Below are 15,134 nucleotides of genomic sequence, written 5' to 3'. Positions count from 1 at the left end.
TGACCAATTAGCTCCCGGCCGAGGAGATGCACGGGACACAGCGGCCGGTGCCGGGGCACGTGGGTCGATGGGGCTGGACATAACCAGCAGCGGTAGTCCCGGGGTCAAAAGGATAACAGGAAAACCGCTAGATAGTGTCTATCTCTCTATCAGGACAAAGGGGACAGCAATAATGAGCTTGTTGGTATGACCCCCCCCCTCCCCCCACCTCCTCCCTCCTCCACAGCTGAATCCCACTTCAGTCCGACACTGAGGGGAGTCAAGATGGAGTATGTCTCGTGCCTCTTCATGAAAATGCTGTGCTGTATGTGCATGCATACATTGGGGTGTTTAGCTGTCTTGCATTGTTCAAGGAGCGCTCTCAGGACACTGCTGCAGGAATATCCATCCTAAGATTTGAAAAAGATATTTTAGTCTTGTGTTTGAAAATATACTTTACCCTTTGTATTTAGGAGATGATTAGACTTTTTGTTTACAAAGACACCCAGTAGACACATTACAGTGTAAATATTTTGAATAATATATGACTTAACAGTAATTTATTACTACTACTACTGCTACTTAACGTACACAACAACATCATGTTAGTGCACGATGGTGCAGGCCTGGTGCACAGAGCCAGAGCGCCTTTATTTATGAGCAAAGGGGATCAAGCTATTTAAATAAAAGAGTTGGTTGAAATTAACTCGATATTAGCAAACTTGTTTGCTCTCCTCTTTGGGAGAAAAAAATCCACCAATGTAATTCTGATTAAAATGCTTCAACAGCGACACCTATAGGGCAGGGCATGTGAGAATAGAAAGGGCGATCTGTGTGAAGCGGAAGTGGGAGACAGAGGAGAATGAGCTCCTGTTGCCCTCCCTCATGGCGGGACCGCTTGCATCAATATAATGTGCTTCCTTTCTTTTTTATTCATGCTTAAGGCTGCTGCATTGGACGACATCCTCCCTTTGGTCTTTTACGAATCGACCAGCCGAACACAGTATTGCAGTGATGGTTTCCAAATGCTATCCTCAATTCTACACCACAGTACGCAAGAGTGACAAACTGGCAGGAGAGAGATTTTTACGGGAGCATATTAGAAAATGAATGATAACATGCAAATGATAACTGCTTTAAACACATCACCAGCAGATTGCATATATTTAGGTCCTTTCAACAAAGTCTAAATTTCCTTTTTCTTATGCCATTAGTAACCCCAGTGGCCGGAGAAGCTGCAACTACGTGTGTTTTATTCTAGTGTACTTGACATCTCGAGAGCACAAACGTCCCCTTGGCCTAGTCAAAGGTCACTGTGACCCCACTAAAGATGTTGTTGGCCGTAAGTCAAGAATTCATATGTATGAAGTGGTGACCTTTTGGACAGAAATGTACAGAAACTGCAACATAACTGCTTGGCGGAGGCAAACCACCGCAGAGGCGGTAGTAGTAGTGTCAGATTTGCATTTCCCTTTTGTCACTGAGCCGTATAGCTAGCTACCTGCATCAGCCAATTCAACAGATTGCTTGTTATAGCGTGTAGAGAATGGATTTGGACCGGGGGGGAGGGGCGGGACAGGATGTAACCTCGGACCGAATGGAGAGCTCCGCTGGTGCAGTATCTGGCCTCGCTTCCCTAGCAGCCCTGGAGGGATTACGGCAGTGTGTCACTCCGTGACTGGAACATGTTCACTTGTTGTCCAGAAAATCTTAGTTGGAGAAGCAATTGATGAATCTCAATAAGGTTCACATATAGCACTAGTTTCACATGTGTTCTTTACTGACCAGTATGCACAGTTTATAGTTTACTTTTTATATGCTTGAGTTTGGAGTCTTTAAAGAATGGACGGTACTCAGTGAAGAGCTGTATGCTCCTAAACTATGCTGGCGAGGTAAATCATTGATTCCATGGTCTAACTTGGAACAAGCACAAGAATCAATCAAACTCAATCGCTTCAAATCCCTTTGTTCCACCTTTTTTGTAAGGCTCCATCACATGGATCATTGTTGATTGTTGCATTCAGAAGCATATGTTTAACGGGGCGATGAGACAAAGGTCAGTGGGTTGTTAACACTATCACTTTGCTTGTTTCCTAATCAGGGTAAAAACAAATCTCTGATGAATGACTCCTCTCCCCTCTACCCCCCTCTGTCTCTGTCTCTCTGTGGTCACTGTGTACACTAAGTGGGACAGCTAATAAGTCCCTGTTGGGTAACATGGCTGGATCCCAGCTAATCACTTTTTGAGACAGGATCTTCAAAGTGTGCCCTCTTGTTTTATGCTAATCTGGGCCAAGTGGGGGCTCTGTAGATGGATGAGTGTGTGCTGAGGGTAGATTGGCTCCAGTTAGCGCTGCACCATCCAAATCATCTGTCTGTTTATTTCAGTGATGTGGCATGGCTGACTGCATGAAAGCCTGATAAATTGACATCTGCAAGATGTGGTTTCAGGGCGGCCATTAATTGGATGCTTTGACCTTGGACCTGGGTCAAAGTCTCATGTGCTTGCCGATAAATACAGTATATGAGGACAATGTGTCAGATTACCGAGGGGTTAGTGAAAGGGACAGGCTATAGAATGTGGCTGCTTCTAGTAGTGTGGTTGCAGATTGCTAACTACTGAATACCGCTCAAGATTGTGGTAACGTGAGCAGCCGCGTGCAAAACCGTGGTAACGCCATTCACCTTGCTCAGAGGTCATCACCTGGGAAAGTGCTTTGTCACTGCTTGCAGTGACAAAGCAGAGTGAGATTATGACAATGATTACCAATATTACATCTGGCTGACACTTTTATCCAAAGCAACTTACATTTTTACTCTATACACCCGAGACAGAGCAATTTTGGGTTATGTGTCTTGCTCAAGGACACAACGATGAGCGGAGTTGGGGCTTAAACCACCGATCCTTTGGTTGAAAGACGGGCATGCTAACCACTGAGCCACAGTCGCCAATGTGAAAGCTGCATGTAGGCATCGGTAATATGAGATCAGCATTATCACCGTGGTGGTGGACACATGTCACTTTAGGTATGGGAGGACGTTGAACAGCTGCCAACACTGTGCATGCCCACACATTTAGTATTGAGTCTGTTATTGTAATATATGAGCATGCCATTATTCCGACCACCTCTATTACCACATGGCTCAGGAAAGCATTTTACTGCCATTGTGCTAAACAGGCGGTTGATTGACACCAATTTATTACCCCTGTTTAACAGATGAAATGGCTAATGTATCGAGTGCATATCCCATGGGGATTTCATTTGCTCAGCAAGCTCAGATCATCATCTTTTTTTCATCTTATTAAGAAAATTGCCATTCCAATCATGACCATCACCATCATGGTGCTGTAGAAATTGCTGCCTGACTGATCCGTAGAAGGGTGACCCTGATTGAGAGATACAAGCCTTTTTCTCGTCTTTTCACTACATATATAAGTCAATTGGCTTTGGTCCTACTGCAGTGGGGGATGCGGGTGGGAGTTGACTATGGATGGGACCTTTATTGATCCAAACATGGAGGGGGATGGGGGAAAGCAGAACCATCAGAGTGAGCTGACTATGGTAATGCTTCAACGGATCGATTAAAGGGATGTGCGTTTGAGGCGCAAGAGTGCTTCAATAAATCCTCCATCCTACCCTTGCTCACGTTGAAGTGTCTTGGATTCCTCAGCATGACCAAGACTGCGAGAACGGGTACAGAATGCCAAACAGCAACTGTGGACAAACACATCAAAAGTGCCTGCGTTACACAAAAGCATGCTCGATACACTGAAAACGTGTAACTTTCACTGATGACAAGCTAGCGGGCTTGTGTCTGCATCTAGATGTTCTTGTCTTTGATGCAAAAAAGAGCTAATAACATTTAAATGAGGAGAAAAATTAACTGAAAATCAGTATTTTTCTCATCAAGTGTGGGCTTCAAAGGAACCGTGAGACATTTTGTAAAATATGATCGATCCCAGAGTAGAAATGCTCTGATCTTGTTTTTTGCCACTGACTGCAGATGGTTCATGAGCTATGGCAGCCGGCTACATTGTTTTCTTATAGCAGCTGATAAACAAGGCGCCGTCTCTTTTTTGTCAAATATCTTAATTTAGTGATTATTTGCATAATAAGACACAATTAAAATGAGTAGTAAATAAATTATTATATATGTATTCAAATATTTGTTTTAATTAATATACTTCTTGACATAAGTAGTATTAGTCAAGTATTATAAGCTGCTTAGAGGTCGTCTTCAGAAGTTAACTTACCTCTCTAATATCTATTATGTCAATGCTGTGAAGATATCTCCTTCAAATACCTGTATTTATTTAAGGTTCTCGCCCCAAAACAATAGCTTTACAAGATTACATTCAAACACATCTTTATAGTGTTATACTTTCCCTTTGCACTGTAATTATTCAGTGTAAACACAATATAGTGCAACTCAATGCAACCTCTGTCAACATTAGCTGTTATCTTCGTTTCTGCGCAAAGCGAAACTGTGCTGGTCACCAGCTGCCAGTAACGAAACTGAGCAACCACGTGTGCAGGGCCTTGTCAGTGAAAAAGTGGGAGGCGGGACTACACTGTGAGTGTTCAACTACAGAGGGTGCAGGACGAGTTTGTCTCTACATTTTTAAGTGAAAGTGTAAGAACAAAATGTGTGGTTTTAAGGGACTTCCTGGAGGATTGCTTGACATAAGAGGTTCCTGATTGAAACTCAAAGCAAGAAATCTTATAGGATTATATCCTGACATATCGAGCGACTTCTTCAAAGGTGACTGAAAAGTTTGTAGCTAGCGCCTTTATAGAGGACAACGGCCCTTCATGTTTAGACTTGTCAACACAGAAGGTGTCTCATTCATCTGTCAGAACAGATAGGCTTCTTTTGAAATCCATACAGCTGTCTGCAGAGGCCACATGGAATATTTTTACCCTTCAAGTCAGTTTTCTGCCATTTAACCACAGCGTGTTGCGCTCTGGGTGCTGCTAAAACACAGGGGACCCAACACTGTGTCTGACCATATACCCTGTGGACTCACAGGACTAAAGCTATTGCTGCTGCTCCTCCAAACAAGGAACGGAGGGCAGTCACACCTGGTCAAAGACCCAAGAATGATTCGATCTGATCCGAAACGGAATCAGTCCAAACAAGTCCAAGTAGCAAGGGGCCACGAACACTGGCTGCAGCACAATGCAGGGGGGGCAAAGCCATTGTGCTGTAAGGTTCTGGGTTTTGATTAGGGGTCAAAGGTCAAGATCATTGTGACCCCCCCCAGGTCCCGCAAACCTTTTTGTAGCAAGTGCTGCCGGCTACTTTCATTGGAAAAGAGTTGGCAACAACTGGTCTGCGTTTTTCGATTGGGCCATGAAAAGAATTCCAGCAAACTGGTTCCTCCGACGTAACCTCCTCAAGCCTCAAATCATCACTCAGTCACCACATTCATGATGCAAGTCATGGGACTCAAATCCAAGGCAGGATGCCTACCAACGACCAAGAACCACAGCAATAGAATGAAGTCTAACGGGATCCCAATTACAATTAATAGAATTTGGATATTTTTTAAATGACTTATACTCTTGCATGAGTAAATAATTACATGTCCAGTTGTGATTGTGTGAAGAAAAAAGACCTCTGTTGACTTTATAAATGCGGAGGCTAGAATTTTAATTCAGTCAATGTTATGTGACTAAGCACAGTAGGCGGAAGCTTCATCCTGGGTGGGTTTGGTTTGGTTTGGGCTCTTTTTTTATCCGGCTTGCTCTGCATCACATTTATAGTTACACACATCCATGTACAACCTTTAACACCTCCGTCTTTTATGGGTGTGCTCTGAAAGTCTTCACATGTCTCGAGCTCAAAGGTATCATAACTGTACCTTCACCGACGAGTTGCAATAACATCAAAGCATGTAGGAAAAAAAAAAACATAATTTAGTAAGTGTAATTAAAATGCCACCGGCCCGGGAATGTGATTGTCATTTCTTTCTGCCAGTGAGTTCATCCTCAGCCCTGTGAGATAAAGATGACCACCAAAAGCCATTACGGTTTTATTTGGTGCAGCTGCAGGATTAGCAGGAAGGGATTAATATGGTAAAAGGAGGCCATACATACAACACTCTCCTTCTCCTCTTTTTCTCTGCTTTCATTTCCTCCCCAGATCTGCTGGATTTGCCCACGAGCGTTTTCCAAGGCAAGAAAGTTAAATCCAAAAGGAGATCACTGCATCTCTCGACAATGCTAATGGTAGCTTAACTAGAAAACTCGCTAACGTTAGGCGATTTTTACTCAAGCCATTGTGGTATAGGTATGGTAGGTTCCCCCATGCTACCTTTTTTTAATCTTATGAGACGTTGTATACGGGCAAATTATTTATCATGTATTGTTGTACTTTTTATCGGGTATATTACATTGGGTGAAATACACCCAACATTAATGTTCTAGGGTTAAATACATTTAAGCTAAGCAATGCCTTGAATTTTTACAAGTTGATATTTAACACTGCTGTGCAGGGTATACAAACGGTTCTTTAATTGTAAATTAACATCATTATAAAAACAAATGTCACCATGAAGCACTACCTGATTGGTCGTAACGTCATTATGACGCAAAGGCTTTTTGTGATGATTTTCCATGTAATGTTTTCAGTGCAGCCTTCGGCTTCACACACGGCACTGCGTTGCACCGCGGGTAAATTTCACATGATTGCATTTGTCCTGGCTGATGGCACATTTGCGATGGCGTTATTACTATTATTATGCAACAAGATGGCGTCTTGACAGGTTCACTGTCCCCCGCTGTGTAGTTTGGCTGGAAGCAGCCAGCTTGTTGCATCAGGGAGGCGGTGTGAAGGTCATCTTGGACCACTTAAAGTATTGCATTATCAAGCTGGATTGTGCGCCCTGCTCTGCCACCGTGGAGGGAAGATGATTTAGACAGCTCTTAATACACCTGCCTGCCACACATGGGTGGCGGCACATGGGTCGAACATACCTCAGCTTATACTCACCATACATCATGGAGAGGACACAGAATACAAAGATCTGTTTGTTTGTTTGTGTTGCTGCAGCATAATCATCTAGCTAATGTATCGAGTTCACCTCCAACTGCAAACAGTCTGATGGCATACGTTTATGGGATCATCCTCGGCCCCGGCTTGCCAAAAACTGAGAGATCGTCATAAACGGGCACACGCGCATAAAATCAAACAGCCACCGAAAAGTAATTGAATGATTCAATCTGTGAAACGCACTCACACACCAGTTCACATTCATTTCACCTCGGAGCCGAATCTCAAATTACAATCTGAAAAAGGCCCAAAGAGACCGCAATTGTTCTACCCCTGCCCCCTCCCCCCCCATCTCTCTCTCTTCAAATGGAGATCTACTTTAATCATGTTGTTCGAGTGGAATGCACACTCTCTGGTTAAATCTTCAGACACGACAGCAGTGCGAGGGACGGACGTTTTTGTGATATTTGATAACAGCGCAGTGCGCGATGAGTCCGCGCTACGGGGGTTGCCGCAATGCAAACATTCTCGGTGCTGTCCGTAGTACCGGATATAGACCGATAGATGGACAGACCAAGCGCTGCTTGCTTCTCCTGGCAGTAAAGAGGGAGTGCTCTGTTACAACGACGGACTGCTCCAAGTGCTCTGATTAGTGAATGTATTATTTGATTTGTTTTGCCCCCTTGCTACCTTTAACGGCCCCATCAGTCACTTGCTCCTGACACCTGGTCCGGGTGTCAGATTAAGAAAGCGTTCTAATGTTATTTGCGTCAGTAATATAGGCCGAAGCCGCTTTCAATACAAAGGCTGATTCTCAAGCAATCGAAAGAAACCAGAGCTCTCAGATGTACTGAATCAAGGGAAGCTCATATTGTTTGTCCCCCGTGGCCCGATCCGAAGTTACAACTGCGTTTCACCTCTCGGGGCCGTGCTCGCGCACCCATTTTGTGTGACAGCCAACTGTTATTGCTGCACCAAATGACCGTCCATTAATCCTGTCTCCCTGGCCTGCGGCTAAATCAAACTTCAGAAGCGAGCTCACAGGAGAGAAAACGTTTTGATTGTAAAACACAACCTGGACCAACTCAAAAAGGACCGCTCAACTGTGTGTGTGTGCGCATTTGTGTTTGTGTGTGTGTGTGTGTGTGTGTGAAATCCCAGCCTACGGTAAAAAGGTGCAATGTTGTGGTCCAGAAGTTAACTCATTTTTTGGGGGGAGGGGTGGATTCCATTCAGGCCATTTCAGCCTTATTCACAATCGGGCCAATTACAGTATCGCTGCTTCAGCAGTATTCAAAGTGAGCATGTTAGTGAATAAGCAGGTAATGACTGGTTGAGGAAGCGAATGAATACATGAATAGAGAGCAAGCTTGTGGGTTTGTCATCGGCTCTCTCTGCAGGCACTCGCTGGTGGGCCGTTCCTTCACCTTCAAAGGACATGAATAAGGATGTTCCTAATAGCACGTCCAGACCTTCACTCTCTCTCTGCTCATTAACGCTGAGACACAGATGTCATGTTTTCACTGTCGATTCCTCACAACACGGTGATCTGCGGAACCCCTCCCTCCTAACCTTTTGGAATATTTTGAAGTGCTTAAGTCAGCGCTTCCAAAGCTCAAACCGGGGCGGAAACCCGTCCATCGAGACACAATCCTTTGTGTCAGCTCATGAGGAATTTCACTGAAATGTAAATTGAGGGTGAACGGTGGAGTCAAATTCCCCATAAGACAATAAAGATGTAATTATCTTAAAGGGTCGGCTCATCCAAATTGCAAAACGAAATATTCTCCAGGTTTTAGAAACACATCAGGAATATCAACCACCAAATATCACAATAAGAATAAAGGTGAATTAATGGGGTTACAGTTTACCCACAGTTGAAACTTTAAAATAAAACCTAGGACTACTGTTAACTCCTCCCTTCAATCCAGCATTAAATCTACGTCATTTACAATGCTCAAAGATTTAAATGAAAGTTAATTCTGTAACTTGACTTTAAGCAACCTGTGCAGCGTCATTGATCTCATCAACTTGACTTTACGATTTGTCAGAAACGATCTTCTGACAACCATATAACAACAACAACAACAACAACAACAACAACAACAAAAAGGTTTATGTCATCATAATGCAACCGCCATGAAAAGGAGCGAAATGTGGTTATTTTTTCCCAGAAGGCGGCTCAGCTTCCACCTTACGTCTGCGTCTCTCATCACAAACAACCTACACATGTGGGAGGCGACAAGTTAAAGCCGGACCGAGAGGGCCCAGTGCACCAAAGGTTTAACCTTGCTCGGCTTTTCAACCATTACATTATTATTCAACCACTGCCGTTAATGCACACACATTTGTGGCAGTGTCACACACACACACACACACACACACCGTTTTCGCTGGCTGAAGCTACTCTCTGGCTCTGCTACGAGAAGATTATATCCCTATTCCTAATCCAGCCCACAAAAATCATATTAGCTTCGTTATTTTCCAACCGGGAGTCAACCATTAATGATGCCAAAAAACAGACCTATTTAAGTCACTGAAAAACATGACCGTGTGCCCATCAAATCAGAAACAAGCTAACACAGTCGAGGTCAATGTGACTTAAATTGGACAATCTGGTACATTACAATTTATATCCTACGCCAAAGCCGAGGGTCACTGCACAAAAGTAGTTTGCCCTTTATGTAATACTTTAATGCTGCAGGCCAGTGTGCATTCTTGGTTAACATCATCCCTTTAATCAACCATAACCGAGTGCTTTAGCTGCCCAAACCGAACCATAATTTAGTTTGCCATCACCATAATCTCTCCCTAACATGAACGGTTCTGTGTGGTCAGGAACAGAGCAATGTATTCCACCGCAGATTTGAAAATGTTGAGCTTGGACTTAATAAACATTAGCCACATCAGCTCATTAATCAGAAACCATTTGCGTTGCTCGATCCCACCAAGTTAGGGTATGTCATTGCGCGTGCCATTTGGTTGAACTGGCGCTTTAAGGACAAATGGCAGATGACTCAGAGGAACGAAATAATGTTTTTTTTTTCTGTTTGGTTTGTTTTGTGTGCGTGCCCAAATAGTTTCTTATTATCACAGTGGTGCCTGAAAATATGTGCTTTCAGGAGACATTCTGTACAATGAGTCACAGTCATCTCTGCCTCCACTAATAATGGGCTCGTAGGCTACACTGACGTGGCATCTGCAGGCTGATGAGACAAACATTCGTGGATACGGGGGAAGCTGACAATGGAGGATCTGTGTATTTGCGTTAATGAATGCCGTGAATTTCCCCTCTAAGATCTGTTTTGTCTCAAAGGGTTGGCTCATTATCAATCGCCTCATAGCTGATATGGCAGTTGGGCTTTTTAAACACAATAAATGACATCCATCCATTTGTGCTGTTTTAATCAGACAGCGTTGTCCATCTGTCGCGGCCTCTGTGTAGGTGTCTGTTTGAACGCTGCCCTGCGATGTGGCAGCTTGAGACAGAGCTGATCAAGGAGAGTCTAGAAGTCATCCAACTCATCTCTGCCTCTCCAATGAGCCTGATTTCCTGCTTTAAATCTGCTCAAATGCCCCCCAACATCAACTTGACACTACCCGTCTGGGGGGAAAACCAACTCTTGTTGGCATGGCAACCATATATGGCCGTGAATAATTTCTCTTGAAAAGCAATGCTGGCAACACAACAGCGTAACAATGCTCGAGAGAAACGGCCTTTCCGAGCTGCAGCCACGACAATCACTTTTTTGGGGGGGGAATCTGTTTCCTTTGTGTTTTGAGCGGACGGGCCTACGTGAACGCCGGCCATCAAAGCGGCTCCAGCAGAGGCGCCGGCGCACAGGGGCCCCTCACCAAATGGTGATTTATTGCCAGACTGTGGAAAACTGTTCATTGGACGGAATGACCTCCCTGAAGTTTGCCGATGTCGACCTATTAGTCATGGTCATCGTGTCTTTAAGTCACGTCCACTCTGAAAAGAGTGCCAATGATTACAAGGGAAAAAATTATGCAAATCTTCCATCACGCTCGTCAGCAGTTCCTCTCGGCAGGGGCCGAGCTCAGCGGGCCGCCCTTTGAGCCAAATTCATTTCATTTATAGTTCATTTTCAAGTTGCCGCCTGCGCAAATAAATACATTTATCTCCCCCACAGATATATCTACAAAGGCACAGAGCTGTAGCTTTTTCTAATTTAGGATTACGCAATAAAGACACACTCACTGGCTCTTAATTTCCCTCTCTTTGTCTTTAACACACACCGACAGTAATCCCCCCTCTCTGAAGTCAAGGAGCCATGTTTAACCGTGATGTTTATGCTGTGATTTGGTGGCTGCCCCGGGTCAAACAGCACTGTTGTGTTTTGCCCTGCAGGCTGTTATTTATTTATTTTATTTTGTTGTAGCTGGTTCTGTCGAGCAGGGCCGTGCATCAAGGAGCGCGTGGGGGAGGGAGGGAGGGAGAGAGGGAGGTGGAGGAGAGGAAACAGCTTAGGAAATAGGAGCTGGCATTCACCTGAATGCCCTTTGCAAGAAAAGGAAGAAGTGGAGGGAAGAAAAAAAGAGGGTGAGGGAGGAGGATGATCTCGAGGCCTGAGCGAGAGATGGAGGGGAGCGCTTGATTGTGGTTACTAAGGCTACAGCATGTTGCTCTGTTGGAAAGAGAGGGACGTGGAGGAAGGTCAGACGGCTGAGGTACAACCAGCTAAATCAACTCTGAAGTGCAAGGTCCGGGTGTGAAGGGGTTGAGGAAATGTAGCTGTTTAGGTTGCTCACTATAGATTGTCGCCGGCAAACGGGACCTTGTACACGCCATGGCTTATAGCTCACCCTCTGGGTTGTAAATCCCTTTGATACGCCACATGAAAGAGGATAAAAGACGTAGAAGGAGATGAGGAGACAAGTGTAACAGATAAGGTTTCTTTCATGTTGTACACCTCAAACAATGGCTTCTGTGTTCGCTGTATGAGAAAGGACCACCTTGCTAGCCCTGCATTTGACTCCCCCATCCTGCAATGGTCACCGGAGCTCAAATTCCGCCCATCTCCCGCCTGAATCTTTTGGATGTCTGTATCCCACGATGTCTCTGAAAACAGATTGCTGAGCTCGAACCGTTTGGGCAAAAGAAATGATGCAACATAAATTTAAAGGCAAGGATTCTCTCAAGTCTTTCTGCCTCTCTCTTCCCTCCATCCTTCCCTCCCCACCATACACACACACACACACACACACACACACACACACACAGGGAGGAAATCAATAGCCTTTCAAGAGCCAGTCAATGCAGAAAGTAATAGCGAACCGACCCAATGCTGTAAAATCAGCACGGGTGGGTGTAATGTAAAGGAATTGTGCTTAAGCACGCCGTTGCTCTATGTCACTGGTATAGAATTATTTTCCTGGATTAGAACGACTCAAGGTCTCGTCAGCGGGAGGGGGCACGAAGCAGGTCATTTCTGGGGCACACCACATTCAGCAACACCAGCTTAAGAGGCATAATAATGCACACAGGAGAGCATGTTTACTTGATGAGGAAATTTGTCCATATTTCTGCTCCACTTTGATTGGGCTGAGCGTCTGCCTAAGCAGCTCCCCAATAATTGTGACTGCACTTTATGGGCATCCACATTCCTCTTGGTTGGAAAGCTCAAAGCGCTGATCCCCTCTTATTGCAGGCTGACGTGATTGAAAGCAAAACAAACCTGATTTGGAAAGTCACTGCGTAACACACTCATTATCTCTACAATGGACACATCAGCAGCCTTTCCCCATCATTAGCATCCGTCTCCACTTACTGGATGAACAGTGTTTCACTACGTTGTAGCCATCGTGGGGTAAGTTACGTTGTTAGGTTACATTGTACGACTGTGACGAAGTGGTAAAGACGTAAAGACGGGTCGTCCTTCAATCAGAGGATTATCGGTTCGATCCCCAGCTCCGCTAATCCATGTTGATGTGTTCTTATCCAAGACGTCTCACCCCAAATTTCTCCCGTAGGTAAATTAATGTGAGTTAGTTTTGATGAGCAGGTGGCACCTTGCGTGGTAGCTCCTGCTCATCAATGTCTGAACGAGTGAATGTTTAGTGTTAAAGAGCTTTGAGTGTTCGGAGGACTAGAAAAGTGCTGCAGGTCCATTTACCTTTGGTTTAAGTTACAATGTTGTGCTATAATTTTAACACAAACATTAGGTTTTTTCTTTACTTAGCCAAAAGGTTTTGCTCACCAAACCATTCAAGTTGCCCAACATTACCCACGAGGCATTGTGTGTTTCTGCATGCGTGATACGAGGCTGATATGAAATGCAGTTATGAAACACATTGTGGGTTCAGAAACCTTACCATTCACCGTATCTCGCAGTTTTCAGAAATACACAATGCCAGCTGATATCTCCTTTCTTGATGATTACACTGAAACGGTGATGATTAATAAGAGTCTGTTTTGGATGTGTTTTATACCTCTATGAAGGTCACTGATCAGAAGATAAGCACTTGTCTGATTCAATGTGTAAAGTCTTTACTTTATAAAACAGTGTGTATTTGCCACGGCAAGCACACAGTAGTTCCAACTCTCTATGTTTACGTACATGAAATATTGAGCCCATCAGAGCCGGTGCTGTTACGTCACCTGATGGAGTGTGTGGCCACATGTGCAGGTCGTACATGCTGACAGTGGCACTTTGGAAGCTTTTTTTAATGATTAAACTTGATCTTCCGGTCAGGGTTAAGTGCTGCCTGCCCCGTCCTAAGTGCAGCCAGTCACCATTGAACAACATTTCTGTCCACCAGGGGCGTCACTGCACTAAAGCATGTGGCAAAGTTCCTGCAGCTGTTGTCCTGCAGCTCCAAAGGGCTGCTTCCGGATTGTAGATCAGATTTTCTTGGGACAGGAAGGGCACAGACTCCTGACCGCTAGTATGCCATTTGTTCAATATACAAAATGATCAGCTACAGGTTGTGGATCTTGGATGGGATTTTTTTCCCCTGTAACTTGCAGTTACAGAAATAAAAATCAAATTCACAAGATCAGTTTGGACTGTGCTCAAAGATGTCCCTCTACCTGACAATACCCAAGCCTTGCCTTTCTCCTAGAACCCCCGCCCCTTCCCCTACATGTTTCCAGGGATGTTACTTTCTTTTCTTTCTTTCTTTTTTTTCGGGGGTTCTTTGGTGTTTATAGTCGGAGAAAAGAAGATAAAGTCGGACCGGTTGTCTCTTTAAATCAAGCTGCAGTGTTGATGTGCCCTCAAGCTGAAATGGTAAGAACCATTTCCACCTCTGCGGCAGGGAGCCTGACCAAATAGGCGCACTACAGCGCTTCAAACGTGATTCTCATTCCCTTGGTCACTTGTGGTCTATGGTCGCCTCCGCTCCTTGAGAGGGAAAGCAATTGTCAGTTTCTTTTTTTCTACGAGAGTTTGTGATTTTATTCTCTCCCTGCGCATCTCGGAGACATTATTTAATTTTTATTTTCCCCTCTCTCTCTCTCTCTTTCGCTCTCTCTCTCTGTCTCTCTCTCTCTCTCTTCTTTTTTTTTCTTTTTTTGTGTTCCATCCGCAGAACTCAGTGGCAGTCGCCTCAATCCATTTACCGCTGGCTGGTACGCCTATCTCCTCCTCTGCGTTGCAATCTGTTGATAACTCCACTTGCAGGCTGCAGTTCATCGTGTTTCGCAATGGGAAACTCTTCCCTTGCACGGGTAATTCGTCAAATCTCGCCGACGATGGGAAGCGTAGGAGCGTTTCGACACCAGTTGCTTTCACCAAATTAGGTAAGAGGAAATCCATTTTGACCATCATGCCCGTGATGTCAACGCCGCACTGTATTGCCGACACGCTTACACACACACACGCGCACACGCAGACACACACACACACCAGTTTGCTCTGCGCAACATGTTGACACGCGAGCTTCGCGGCCAAATCTCGGAGCATGCACGTTGTTGCCAACATGAATCAATGACTTTCTGGTTTTTCATATCGACGCACGAGCGTTCCGCGTCACACTCCACTTCACTGGTGGCGAGCGGTGGGGGAGGGGGAGGGAGAGAAATAAATAACAACATACATTCTATTTTGAGATCTAAGTTCACGTGGTGCAACACTTAACGCAACAGTCCGTCTGACACTTAAGCGCTGTCTACACGAGGCGCGCGCGTGTGTTTT

At 44.7% G+C, this 15,134-nt stretch overlaps 1 protein-coding gene across 1 annotated transcript in view; it reads left to right on the top strand.

The window, feature by feature from the left end:
• LOC137780044 (adhesion G protein-coupled receptor A3) overlaps nucleotides 1–15,134 on the top strand; it is a 150,067-nt gene that overhangs the window by 83,771 nt on the left and 51,162 nt on the right. Inside the window, exon 13 of the mRNA XM_068568367.1 lies at nucleotides 14,530–14,740. Coding sequence (XP_068424468.1) covers nucleotides 14,530–14,740 — 211 coding nt within the window. The remainder of the gene's footprint in view (nucleotides 1–14,529; nucleotides 14,741–15,134) is intronic.

Source organism: Clinocottus analis, unplaced genomic scaffold, assembly GCF_023055335.1.
Source record: "Clinocottus analis isolate CAN_PGR_092001 unplaced genomic scaffold, fCliAna1.0.p SCAF_8, whole genome shotgun sequence".
Lineage (NCBI taxonomy): Eukaryota > Metazoa > Chordata > Actinopteri > Perciformes > Cottidae > Clinocottus > Clinocottus analis.
Note: the sequence above shows the minus strand (reverse complement) of the source record. Positions and strands in the feature narration are given on the sequence as shown.